Source organism: Bos indicus, chromosome 4 (assembly GCF_029378745.1).
Source record: "Bos indicus isolate NIAB-ARS_2022 breed Sahiwal x Tharparkar chromosome 4, NIAB-ARS_B.indTharparkar_mat_pri_1.0, whole genome shotgun sequence".
NCBI classification, from domain to species: domain Eukaryota; kingdom Metazoa; phylum Chordata; class Mammalia; order Artiodactyla; family Bovidae; genus Bos; species Bos indicus.
In genome coordinates this window covers 65425580-65439560 of record NC_091763.1, presented here as the reverse complement: position 1 = coordinate 65439560, position 13981 = coordinate 65425580, and the positions used below count along the sequence as shown (strand labels likewise).

At 43.6% G+C, this 13981-nt stretch overlaps 1 protein-coding gene across 1 annotated transcript; it reads right to left on the bottom strand.

Moving 5' to 3' along the window:
- Nucleotides 1-10476: 10476 nt before the first annotated feature.
- On the bottom strand, nucleotides 10477-13105 carry NEUROD6 (neuronal differentiation 6). The gene is made up of 2 exons (XM_019959569.2): nucleotides 12988-13105; nucleotides 10477-11689 (listed from the first exon to the last, which is right to left on the bottom strand). Exon 2 carries the CDS (start codon nucleotides 11666-11668, stop codon nucleotides 10655-10657), a length of 1014 nt encoding a protein of 337 aa, XP_019815128.1. The 5' UTR covers nucleotides 11669-11689; nucleotides 12988-13105; the 3' UTR covers nucleotides 10477-10654.
- Nucleotides 13106-13981: the final 876 nt, after the last annotated feature.

Genomic DNA, 13981 nt, shown 5'->3' with positions numbered 1-13981 from the left:
GGGTGTTCATTGGAAGGACTGATTCTGCAGCTGAAACTCCAATACTTTGGCCACCTCATGCGAAGAGCTGACTCATTGGAAAAGACTCTGATTCTGGGAGGGATTGGGGGCAGGAGGAGAAGGGGATGACAGAGAATGAGATGGCTGGATGGCATCACCTTTTCGATGGACACGAGTTTGAATGAAGTCCTGGAGTTGGTGATGGACAGGAAGGCCTGGCGTGCTGTGATTCATGGGGTTGCAAAGAGTCAGACACAACTGAGTGACTGAACTGAACTGAATGTTTTGGGGGGCTTCCATGGTGGCTTACACAGTAAAGAATATGCCTGCAATGCGGGAGACCTGGGTTTGATCCCGGGGTCAGGGAGATCCCCTGGAGAAGGAAATGGGAAACCACTCCAGAATTCTTGCCTGGAGAAACCCATGGACAGAAAAGCCTGGTGGGCTATAGTCCAGGGGGTCACAAAGAGTCACAAACATACCATACCAATGTCTCTGGTATTGACATTCCAGGGACGTATGTGGACCAGGTGATGAAGTAGCAAAGGATTTAGTAAGCAGAGGTGGAACCTGAGAACTGACGTTCCAAAAAATGATCTCTGGGTGATTTTGATGCTTAGCAAAACTTGAGAATCCTGACCTCCAAATCTAGGACTTGATTGGATTCTTGTAGGCAATTCTGATGAGTCCTTTAAACTTTTTCTTTTTTGGTTCCTGCTTTATACTCCAATGTAAATTCTCTGAACTTATTTGAGTCTTCCTCCCCTTCCTGATATTAAAAAGATTCTTCAACCTCTCTTTTTCAGAGTTCTCATTGCAGTACTACCTTTTTCAAACTTTGGAGAGAAACAAGGTATAAAAATATGCTTATACCATACTTGTAATAGAAATAATAGCAGTTTCATCAGCTGCTTGCTTAATTTGAATCAGGAAGTGGGCTAAGCACTTTTCATAAAGATTGCATTTTATCTTCAAAACCCTATGACATATGTGTTATTCTCACTTTAAAGGTGAAAAATCTGAATCTTACATGGTTGCTCAGTGTCAGTTGTTGGATATGAAGGTTTTGTGCTGTTTTGCCTTTGAACTGAGGTTACTCTGAAATAAAACAAGAGCTTATAGCACTAATTACAATCAATGAATCAAGAACTTAATGACTGCATGCCCCATAGAGGCACAAGGAGGATTAAAACATTGCCCCTGCTCACATAGAGTGTACAATCTAGTCAAATCTCTAACTTAAATAGCAAGGCACATTTACATGTATATGTATGGCTGAATCCCTTTGCTGTTCACATAAGACTATCACAACATTGTTAACCAGTTATATCCCAATACAAAATAAAAAGTTAAAAAATAGCAATGTATGACCTAAATGAGATTTTGATTATAACACGATGTCTAGACAGTGAACATTTAGTTGACAACTATGTGATCCAAACAATAGAGCTGTGACTTCAGAGCAGCATGATGTCACTGCACACTAGAGAGAACTGGGAAGCTTCATGTAGGTGGCCTTGAAGGACATGTGAGTTTGAAATGATAAAGAATAGAAATGAGAGCGTCTCAACAGCTGGAGGATCAACCTACAGTAAACATGTTCAACCAGGGATGTACATCTGTAGGGACTTCCCAGGTTGTCCTAGTGGTAAAGAACCTGCCTGCCAATGTAGGAGGTGGGTTCGATCACTGGGTCGGGAAGATCCCCTGGAGGAGGGCATGGCACCCCACTCCACTCTTCTTGCCTGAGAATCCCATTGACAGAGGAGCCTGGCAGCTACAGTCCATGATGTCACAAAGAGTCGGATACAACTGGAGCAACTTAGCATGCAAGCATGTGTGTCTGTAGAGTTCAGTTCAGTTCAGTTCAGTCGCTCAGTCGTGTCCAACTCTTTGTGACCCCATGAATCGCAGCACGCCAGGCCTCCCTGTCCATCACCAACTCCCGGAGTTCACTCAGACTCATGTCCATTGAGTCAGTGATGCCATCCAGCCATCTCATCCTCTGTTGTGCCCTTCTCCTCCTGCTCCCAATCTCTCCCAGCATCAGGGTCTTTTCCAATGAGTCAACTCTTTGCATGAGGTGGCCAAAGTATTAGAGTTTCAGCTTCAGCATCATTCCTTCCAGTGAACACCCAGGACTGATCTCCTTTAGGATGGACTGGTTGGATCACCTTGCAGTCCAAGGCACTCTCAAGAGTCTTCTCCAACACCACAGTTCAAAAGCATCAATTCTTCAGCGCTCAGCTTTCTTCACAGTCCAACTCTTTCATCCATACATGACCACTGGAAAAACCATAGCCTTGACTAGACAGACCTTTGTTTGCAAAGTAATATCTGTGCTTTTGAATATGCTATCTAGGTTGGTCATAACTTTCCTTCCAAGGAGTAAGCGTCTTTTAATTTCATGGCTGCAATCACCATCTGCAGTGATTTCTGAGCTCCCCCCAAAAAAGTCTGACACTGTTTCCACTGTTTCCCCATCTATCTGCCATAAAGTAATGGAACCAGATGTAGAGTAGAGGTTGTCTAATCATGCTCCTCAGAGATATCTCAGGAGCTAGGGCAGAGATGGGGAGTGTCTTGGTTCTTGACTCTCCACACCTATCTTTACCAAGGTCAGAAACATTTTCATGTGTATACTAGCTCCTAAGAAATCATCTGAAAATAAAGGGTACTGATGCTTAAAAAAAAAAAAAAGTGGGTGAAAACCATTTATATAATGAAACAGGATATCAGGTTGGAAAAGAGGACATGAAACCTTAGGTGCTCAACTAAGGGGCAAAAATCTGAGAACTGGCTTTGTCCACTTACGTCTATGGTCTCTGAGCCCATGGATGAGTGATATGACTTGGCTGATTCTGTTTCCAATAAAATAAGAATCATAAGGATTATTATCTCATGATAAAATTCCCAGGATTAAATAAGATGAATACATGAAACGCTCTTTATAAATTCTAACTCCTATATGAGGGCAGCAGTTGATTTAACTTTCAATGTGGAGAATTTAGACAAATTAAAAATTTTTATCATTCATCAGATAGAAAATGAGAACTATGAAAGATGTTACTCTAAGGGATTTGAGTGTTAGAGTAGTTTGGGAAGATTAAGCTGACCTTGGGAAACTGGCTGGAAGGAGGAAGGGTGGAGTAGGGGTGTTTAGCTTGGTGGTGGTTATTTAGTTGCTAAGTCATGTTCAACTCTTGTGACCCCATGGACTGTAGCCCGCCAAGTTCCTCTGTCCATGGGAATTTCCCAGCAGGAAAACTGGAGTGAGTTGCCATTTCCTTCTCCAGGGGATCTTTTTGGACCCAAGGATCAAATCCAGGTCTCTTGAAATGCATGCATATTCTTTACAGACTGAGCCACCAGGAAGTAATTAGTTTGGAGATTGGTAAATTAGTCTAGATGTGAAGGGATAAGGGGAGTCAACAGAACCTGAAGACTAACTTCAAAGGGCAATGGCCAGAAAAAGAAGGAAATATAAGAAATATTTAATTTTTTTTTTTTTTTTTTACAAAATGTTTTTCACATTTGTGCTCATTTAAACAAAGAAGGCTCAGAGACTTTATTCACAGGAAACTTCAGTAATGTTCTGAATAAGGCTGGTAGGAGCGGGTAGTGTTTTGGAGGGGGAGTGTTTAGGCGTAGTGTTTCATTATAGACTGTTTTAGAAGACAATGGGATATTCAAGTGAAGATATTTGGTGGGCTTAAGTGCAGATCTCGTAGTTTTCATATAGATGGGACAGGAGGAGAAGTGGGGTCTGCAAGGCAAGGAAGAGGTGCAAAGGGCCGAGGAAAGGTAAGGGGAGGACGGGCTTGTGAAGCACACAGAAGGATCATTAATAAAGTGAGAGGAAACCCACAATAGCTTGGGAGGGCGGGAGCAGCCAGAGAGACAGCAATGAGAATAAGGATTGGATGAAAAGCATTGAATATCAGTAAACCGTTTTTTCGTTATGAACCTTATTTTATCAGAAACTAAGAATCTGCAATATCATGCGTGTTGCTTGCCCAGGGGTGCAAAGCTAATGGAAGTAACTGAGAAAGTTGGGCCCTCAGCCTTAACACCCTTGGGTGATCCTCTGTATTCCCCACCTGGCCCCCAGGGCCTTGTATAATGAGAGCTCTAGTCAACTTTTCCAATTTGATGATATCTGAATTCTTTTTGTCAGTGGTTTTTATACACTCCCCACCCTGCCCCCCTTCCTTTTTCTTATTTATTTATTTACCCATCTGTCTAAACCCTCTCTGGTCCAGGATGTCCACCTCCTTCCTTGGCCCGCAGTGCCCAACCAGCACGTGGAGCCACATCCTTTTGTCCCAGCCCTTCACCTCCCAGAGGTGCCACAGGGGCACGGCGCTTGCCCCAGGGCTGGTTCACTGGCTGCTAAGCCCGCGGTAGCTTCTTGTTGGCTGGGGCACAGTTCTTTCTTTGAAACATTAATATGCTTTGTTAAAAGGATTTTTTAGGGGTAAATATTAAAATACATGGAGCCTCAGGTGGTAGAGATGAAAGAAGGGCTACAGCAGATTAAAGAGAGAAGGTGCTAGAGAAGGTGAGACATTCTGGAGACAAATACTTATTGAAGAACTTTGGCTAGGAAGGAAACAGGGGAAAAGTCTAGGTGGGGGCTTTACAAAGATGAAGGGTCTTTTGTTGCTGCTTTGGTTTGATTTCTCTTGGAAAGAAAGCCTTATATACACAGTGCTTCCCACGTGGCTCAGTGGTAAAGAGCCATTGGTCTGCCAATGTAGGAGAGGCAAGAGATGCAGGTTCAATCCTTGGGTCAGGAAGATCCCATGGAGGAGGGCATGGCAACCCACTCCTCTATTCTTGCCTATACAATTACACAGATAGAGGAGGCTGGTGGGCTATAATCTGTGGGGTCACAGAGTCAAACATGATTGAGCACACCTCATATACATAGCTGGGTTTCTGCCTAGGTTAGAGCATCATGTTAATATACTTTAGTATAAGAGTACAGGGCATAGACCCTCCCCTTCCTATGCTCCTGGTATACAGCTACTCACAGGAAGAACTTCAACCTTGTCCTATTTGGGGTTTCCACTGAAGCCTGATTAATAAATAGGGTTCCTGTTGGAAAGGGACGGAGAAGGCAATGGCACCCCATTCCAGTACTCTTGCCTGGAAAATCCCATGGATGGAGGAGCCTGGCGGGCTGCAGTCCATGGGGTCACTGAGAGTCGGACACGACTGAGCGACTTCACTTTCACTTTTCACTTGCATGCATTGGAGAAGGAAATGGCAACCCACTCCAGTGTTCTTGCCTGGAGAATCCCAGGGACGGGGAACCTGGTGGGCTGCCGTCTATGGGGTCACGCAGAGTCGGACACAACTGAAGCGACTTAGCAGCAGCAGCAGTTGGAAAGGGAGGATACCCCACACATATGGAATGGCTCAGATGCATTGAAGACAACTCAGTATCAGTGCCAAGGGGAGACAAGCTTTGAAAAAACAAGAGGCCATGTTTGAATCTACCCAGACCCATCTCCCTGTGTGCCTGAGTGCCTTGGGACCAAGAGAGCTGGGTCATTAAAGCAAGAGACCCTTATCAGGAACTCAAGAGCTTTGCTCTCTCTTCAAAATATGAACATATTTTTTCGGTATAAGCCAGAGACCCACATAGAGGTGAGAGAGAAGGAAAGCAGTTTTAAGGGAGATCACAAACACTCAGAAGACATTTGATGGGGGTCAAAGGTGTGTCGGTGACACCAGGTAGGCTACACAGTATAACTTCGGCCACATAATGCTTCATTGGAGGTGGCACTGGCACAGGCAACCTGTGCATGGGGGCATGCCTGAGAAAAGGCATCGGTAGCGCCAGGAATGGTAGATGAAATCCTCTCCTTTCATGCTTTCAAAATCCAGACAGCAAGAGACTGGAGGTCTTGCATTTCGCAAGGAGAGAGGAGGAGGACTGGACTTAAGAACAAATCTGCTTAGAATCTATAAGCTGGGCAAGCCAAAGAAACTATTTGGTAGCATGAATGTATGTAGTCAAAGAGGAAAGAGATAGTAGAAACAGAAAAAAAGAATACTTAGGAAAAGTATAAGATCTGAGAGAGGAGAAGAAGGAACTGGTGAACAGCAGAGGTAAAGACGTTGGTCTTGGAAAGAGGCAAGCAAACCATACAGCCGGAAAGGGATGGGGCTCACTGTACTAAGCCTCTTATCTGGCAGGCTAAACTCTTGTGAGTAAGGCAGGTGATGCCATGGGTGGCATGCAAGTATTATGTTGGAGGCCAGGAGCAGTGCAGTGTGGGGATATAAAGGTCAGTGTGATTCAAGACAGTCCCTCAAGGGATACTAATGAAGGATGGATGTACTGCATCAGTGGTCCAGTGGAGGTTTGATATGCAGTGTATTTCATTAACACACAGATGGAAGACATGTCCTGAAATGTTTCCCTTCCAAACCATCATGAGGATTTTTGAAACAGCTGAAAATTATAATGAATACCTATGATGTGCAAGGCAAACTGCTGAGGAGGTCCTCAAAGTGTAAAAGGTGAGGTTCAAACCTTGAGGCTTCAGAATTTAGAGGAGACGCATGGCAGAGATTGATAGATACTAGACGCCTAACCAATATCCATTTTCTCCTTTTTGTTTGTCTTATTCACAGGACCTGAATTCATTCCAGGTGGCACTATGTTCTGATGAAAAGAATGTATTTTGCAGTTTGTCTTGAATCTTGAAGTGGTCAGTGAAATATAAGTAGAGTCATTGGGGGCCTGCTTTCACAAATATTCTCTAAAGTGATCTGATCAGGTAGGCGGCATATCCTTTTGCCACCCTCTTTTCTGCTTCTTAATTGGAATGAGGATGCAATGACTAAACTCCAGCAGCCATCTTGGGCCATGAGGTGAACTTGAGAATGAAAGCCCCATACTAAGTTTAGTGGAGTAGAAAGGGAGATGGAGCCTAAGCTTCTGGTGCCTTTGAACAGCCATACAGGTCCTATGTTACCTACTGCTTCTCTTATATGAGTGAGAAACGCATCTTTACTTTGTTGCTGCTGCTGCTGCTGCTGCTAAGTTGCTTCAGTCGTGTCCAACTCTGTGCGACCCCATAGATGGCAGCCCACCAGACTCCCCCACCCTTGGGATTCTCTAGGCAAGAATACTGGAGCGGGTTGCCATTTCCTTCTCCAATGCATGAAAGTGAAAAGTCAAAGTGAAGTCGCTCAGTTGTGTTGGATCTTAGCGACCCCATGGACTGCAGCCTACCAGGCTCCTCTGTCCATGGGATTTTTCAGGCAAGAGTACTTTGTTAAGACCACTTATATAGATGTATGCATATATTATATATATATATATATATATATATATATATAAATCCTGTTGAAGGAGAAAAGACAAACTTTTGAGAAGTTAAATATGGGAGTCACATAATACTCAAAAGAAGAGATGCTTAATCAATTTGAAAGACAGTAAAGACCTCTCATCCTGGGAGGTAAGGAAAGTATGAGGTCAGGAATTGGGCAAGGAGCTAAGGTATTCTGACCTTAAACCTCCTGGGTGCTGTGTACTATCTCACTGTGGTTGCAATAACAGGTTAGCACTGAAGTAGCATTTTGACCCAAATCTGTTTCCAAGCCTTCCTGATCCTAAACTGCAGTCTCTGTCCTATACTATTTCCTCTTCCACTGGAGTGATACCATAAAAGCATCACTTAAAAGGATTCTGCAGGGCATTGAATCTGTGATTTGGTGTATGAATGAACAAATCAAATGATTTCTTGGGGTTGCAGTCAACAGGGAACAGAGACAGCCCTATTAAGGAAGAGAACTGATACTCTGCCCTTGGTGAGTGTAAAGGGGGCAACTGGGTGATTCCAGGAGTCATCTGAAATCTGAAGGATGATTAAGTCACAGGAATCAGTCCCACACACCCTGCTCACATACAGCACAGTATCCTGGATTCCACCAGTCCACTGAAGGAGAGAGCACACATCAGATTTGTGCATCCCAATTACGGAAGAAATTTCATTATCTCTGGGGTCTTTGCCTACAGTCCCACTCTTCTTGAATTTCATGCGAAGAAAGCTCTCAGATGAGACGCTTTTTCTGAATGTTTGCTTCTTCCCCAGACATTCAGCCAGCTGCTTTTCTTCGTAGCTTTCCCACATTGCCAGAAGGGAGACAAGAGAACGCATCTCCTGTTGCAGCCTCTACTTCCAACATGAGTTTGTGACCGTGGAAACACTATACAGCTTTCAAAGGTTTTCTGGACCAAACAGACACTGAGAAGGCGCAGGGCGGGTCACCTTGGAGAGAGCAAGGGTAGGGGGAGAGACCGCACCTATTCCGCTAAAGGCTAAACAGAACTGCCTGTTTTAAAAATTAAACACAACAGATTCTTCTAGTTTCAGATGCTTCCTCACTTTCGTGCTCTTTGCTCAGACACGGTGAGCAATGATCAGAGTCAGCGTCTGGGGGACCTTAACGAGGCCAGGCAGCCCAGGACACAGTCCCAGGGAAGGGCAGGTGTGCGAGGATGCGAGGAAGCAACGGCCAGTCACTCCTGCGTCCGCGACACACAGGGGACAGGCGGCTGGCTCTCTACCTAAGGCAAACTTCTCTCTGTCCCTAAGGGGGCACTCGGCTTCCCCTTTCCCGACTCCTTTGCCCCTGCCTTCGAGGGGTTTGAAGGGGCAAGTGCTTTCATCACCCGTCCAGTCCCGCGCCAGCGACTACTGGCACCCCTGCCCGTGGGAGCGCAGCGGCCATACGCGCCGCGGGACGGGGAGTTTAAGGCAGGGGAGCTTGGAGACCAGGGAAGCTGCGTCTCTCGAACTTGGCTCAAGAAACCCCGCCAGCCGTGGAGCGGCAGGACGAAGCAGGTCTTTAGCCGAACTTGGGCAAACTGGAGCGGTCGCCGCCGCGCGTGCCCCGCTGCACAGGTGAAGTGGGGAACCCTTTTCCCACCTTTCGGGGCCTGATCGCCAAGAGGTCGCCTCCTCCCGGTTCGGGGCAGGGTCTGGCGGGCCCGCCCCCGACGATGGTGAAGTCTCTTCCGCGGCCACACGGTACGAGAACCGCGGCCCCAGGCCCGAGGGCGCCCACTGCGGGCCGCACCCGGGCAGTGCAGCCCGTGTCCCTGCGCGCCGGTGACCGCAGGTGAAGGAAAGCCGCCTTCACTCCTCGCCGCGCCTCCCGCGAGGCGCCGTCGGGCCTTCAGGGCACAAAAGAGGGCAGCGTGGGCGCAGCCGTGGGCCGCGGACCCCTGCCCCGGCCCAACCAGCCCCGCGCGGTCCTGCCACCCCGGGACCCATTTCTAGTGGCCTCACCAGCCTTCGCAGCTGTCCCCATCTTGCTCTCGGGAGGCAACCTGAGTACAGGAGCATCTGGAGTGAGGTCACTGCCACCTTGGTTTTTATTTTGGAAGGGGCTTAGTTGTGCTTAAGAGGGCGAGCTGCTTTGCGTTTTTCCAGTAGGGTTTAAACTTACACTCACACAGAATTTAGCCTCTAATCGGCCAGACTTATTTAAAAGGCACAGAGGAAAACCTTCCAGTTTTAACATCCACTCTGGTGTTTGCTGGAAATTTGCCACCAAATTTCGGCTCGAGCTGAAGGTTACCAGGATTTATCATTGTTTCCCCAGGATGTTTAACCCTCATGGGCACCTCTTCTTTCATTTAAGTTACTTAAAAAACAATCATGTAAGCACTTTGGCCATTTTGTTTAAGAAATTTGTTTTATCTCGTCTGATTTTGAAATCCAGAAATATTTCTGAAATGGGGAGGAGGGAAGGTTGGAGACAGAAAGCAGCTGTGTACCAGGAAATAATAAGTATCATGCAAAAATATCACAGTTAATAGATGTCCTTTAGGAGTGGAAATATCTATTTAATTGCTTTAAAAATGTGGGTGGAAAAACACAATTATACATTGTGATAACAAACCTGTACAGATAATTTCTGAACAATACAAAACAAGTGCTGAAAATTTTTTGTTTAGGATTGAAATAATTGTTCCAAATTATGACACCACCTACCCAAATATCACGTTGCCCCATCTGCAAATCCTTGAAGAGGAATAGTTACCAATCCAATGCATTTAGACTCATTCTTAATAAAAAGAAAATTGCATAGCTTTTTATACTGTTGTACATCCTCAAATGCATCTTCCAATATCATTGTCAGCTTAGTGTTATTCTCAATTTTTTAAATGTTTGATTTTTCAGAGATACATAATATATAAATTCCTAATAATTATAAACACATTTTATTCATTTGATTTTAATAACATGCATTTTCATAATTACTTACTGTACAACTGAAGTAGACATTGAATTATGCTGTGTGCATGTCTTTATTCAACAGTATATTCTTAGACACCTTGCTCAAACAAATTAAATGAATTTAAAAGAAAATAAAACATGAAAAATAAATCCTTCCAGTAGAAACAAAATCACAGTGCTTTACAGAACAAAAGGAAAGGAAAAGAAGTTCTCATAGGAAAAGAGATTTATTATTACATAGAAAATTCTCACAATAGTTGAAACACACTCCAGAAACTAGTAAACACCTTAGATAGAGTTGTGCCAATTATTCAGCCCACAAGCATCTGCTTTGTCTTAATTAGACGGGGGAGGTGAATGACCACTGTTTATTTTCATTTTCCTCATTAATTATGAAAAACTGCATTTAATTCATCTTGCATGGTGAGAGATTGGCTGCGCAGATGTAAGTCGTAAGGGAAGTGGCTGTCGGTGGGCAACCTGAACATGGCACCCTGCCCAAGGGGACCCCTGGGTGGCACTGCACAGTAATGCATGCCATAATTGTAATTTTTGCCATAGTCCAAGGTTTCTTCTTGCTTCAGGGAAAATATCCCATTATAGTTAATTGGGGGAGGACTTAAGGGACCTTCAAACTGAGGGCTGGCACACTCAGGGGAAGTGCTTTCATAGAAGGATTCATACGCACTGCAATAATTGTAGGGTTTCATGGACTTGGAATTATCAAGAGTTCCATGCCCTGGGGGAGTGGTGAGCTCAGGGCTGTGGTAGGGTGGGTAGAAGGTAGAGTAGGGTGACCTTGTGTGGTGTGCAGCCTCCCCGCCCTGACCCACCAGGAAACTCCTGGCATTGAGCTGCAAGCAGCCTGCCACCAAGTTTGTAGTTGGCTGGGAAAGACCTTTGCATAAGTTTTGGACGAACGTGAGCAGATCAGGTCTCTTGCCGATTCTCAGAATTTCAGAAAGTGCCCAGATGTAGTTTTTGGCCAGTCGTAAAGTTTCTATTTTGGACAGTTTTTGGGTTTTAGAATAGCAGGGAACCACTTTTCTCAAATTGTCCAGGGCGTCATTGAGGCCATGCATCCTGTTCCTCTCCCGCGCGTTAGCTTCCTGTCTCCTGAACTTGACCCTCTCCAGTCGGAGCTTGGTCGTCTTTTTTTTCCTAAGACCCCTCCTTCTGGGCAACCCGTTTTCATCTTCCTCTTCTCTGTCTTCCTCCTCTTCTTCTTTCTCAGTCTCTTCTCCAGGGGCCCTTTTGATGCTCTTTCCTCGAAGGACAATCTGTTTGGAAAAGCTTTCTGGTTTCTTAATTTGCTTCTGGTCCTCGCATTCTCTAGAAAACTTTCTGCACATCTGGGATTCTGGCATTACAACAGACTCATCAAACGGTAGTGTTAACATGGTTCTCTAACCTTAAATTACCTGAAAAAATGCCAGCACAATATTTAAAGTGTTTTCATTTTTAAAGTTTATACACGTAAAACATATTCAATGACTTAATCATAAGAATACGAAAACATAAGAAAAAACTGATTCCAGGACTATTTTTTTATATTAAATAAAAATTTTGAGTTTGTGCAGCCTACTAATTATAAAAAAATTGACACATGCAATAGGATTATTGTATACAGGCAAACTATCAAAAGAAAATAAAACATAAAAGTATTTATTGTAATACCACCACTACCTCCGTTTCTCTTTGATTTTAAACTGATTTTTAATACACAAAAAGGACTGTGGAATTCAATCAAATGCAAAACATGATATAGCAATGCAGAATTTCATTAATTCCAATTCCCCTGAGTGCAAAATGAGAAGAGTCACCAGTTTTTAAAAGAAAAAATGCTGCTTCTCCATTAGCTGACAAATTTGTGGAGATTTTTTTTTTAGGAAGAAAATAAGCCTTAACTTTATTTACTGTATTATACAGCAGTGAATTTAGGTAGTAGCTGTAGAAATACACAAATTTAAAGAGAAGATTAATCAGAGCCAATTTAGAAAACTGCTTTCTTTCTGATCAGTACAGAAATATGTAAAAGAGCACTATTTTCCAAACCTTTACCAAAAAAAAAAAAAGTGGGGAGAGGATTAGGCTAATTTGGGATAAACTCTATAAATAAATTTTCAAAATCCCTGGCATTATTTTAAGTCAAAGAAAATAGTGAGACTCCTTTTCTATTTAAAATTTTTCTCAATGTAATTGTTTACTGCTATTCAAATCATCCTGACAAAAAACACTCTCATAGTGTTTTTGTTCTACGAACCACAGAAGTCTCCCTCTAGCTAATATCTGACAGGAACGGTCCAAGGATTCTGACTGCAATTGTGCACGTGTATTCAGAATCCTGAATGAAAGGGAAAAATAATTTGTGTTTCAAATGCCATTTGGCTTTTGTTTGGTGAAGCAGCAAGTATTTTCATCCAAAGTCTTCAAACAAATAGGCATGATAAAACAGAGACTTTTTAATTTAACAATCTCTAGCTCCCTCAACACACACACACACACACACACACACACACACAAACTCTTAGTAATGTCCACATACTTGCAGTTACATAATAGCAGTGAAAGTATGTGATAATTACATCATAAGAATGAAATATGATAAGAAGTTATAGATGACAAAGAGCATATAAATACTATAAGACAGTGACACTGTATCTTTAAATACTTGCATGCAAAGCCAGCATCAATTGAAGTATATCTTTATTTATATTACCTTAGGTTTTAATTTCATTCAATAATCAGTTTTCATTTTGGATCTTCCAAATCTTTTCAGGCTGAGTGTCGCATCGTCTCCTGGAGTCTCTAGATCTGTGTGTATCTGCACTATCTCATTGATCTCTAAAAAGTGACATTGATGCCAACTGCCAGAGCTGGTACCCATGCCATCTGCTAGTGACGTCACAGGGCAGAGAGAACCATGTGATCCTCTCTCTTGGGACCTTCATTCTGCACTGATCATCTGGCATCCCTGTAAGTGGGTACCAGCATTCATGCATCAACACAGAAGGTTAGACTGATAGGAAAAAAATCTGCACCAGCCTTTCACATACAGTAGGTGCGTTTCTCCTCGAGCTGCTTCGGCTTCACCGGCAATCTGTAGAAATAGCTGTGTTAGTGTTCAGTTTCGCCCTGCCAACGGTACAACTATTAGGGAGTCGTTAATATTCCATTCATTTACAAGATGGGCTTTTGTGTGAGCGAGAGAGGTTTTTTTGTTGTTGTTGTTGTTATTGTTGATGTTCTGTAAAGATCACCATCCCGTTTGTGCACCTGGGTACCCAGGGGAAAAAAAGGCAGTGAAAAGGAGCTGAAATCAGGAAAATGGTCTTGAGATGCTTAACCAAACTAAGATTTGTGTAAGCGAACGGGGATCAACAAAGGTCTTCTGATTTCCTTGTTTTGTTTCATGGCATGAAACTTATGGGTGTGTGTCTGTGTGTTCTCTTATTAACATGTAAGACTTCTGTGCTTCTTAAGAATTTGGAATAAAAGAACAGTTTCTCCATCTGGGGTCTGTGAAAGACATGCTCAGATGCTCCCCTTTCTACACTTGCTGGTATCTTTCAACAACTTTTCAGAGAGATTCTTTGTGTATCTGTATAAAATGCACAGACAACTGCAAGCCCACTGTGAAAAGATTTCAAACTATATTCTCATGCCCTCTTCCCAAAGTCACAACTTTACTCTCTTGTCCCTGTCTTTACAGC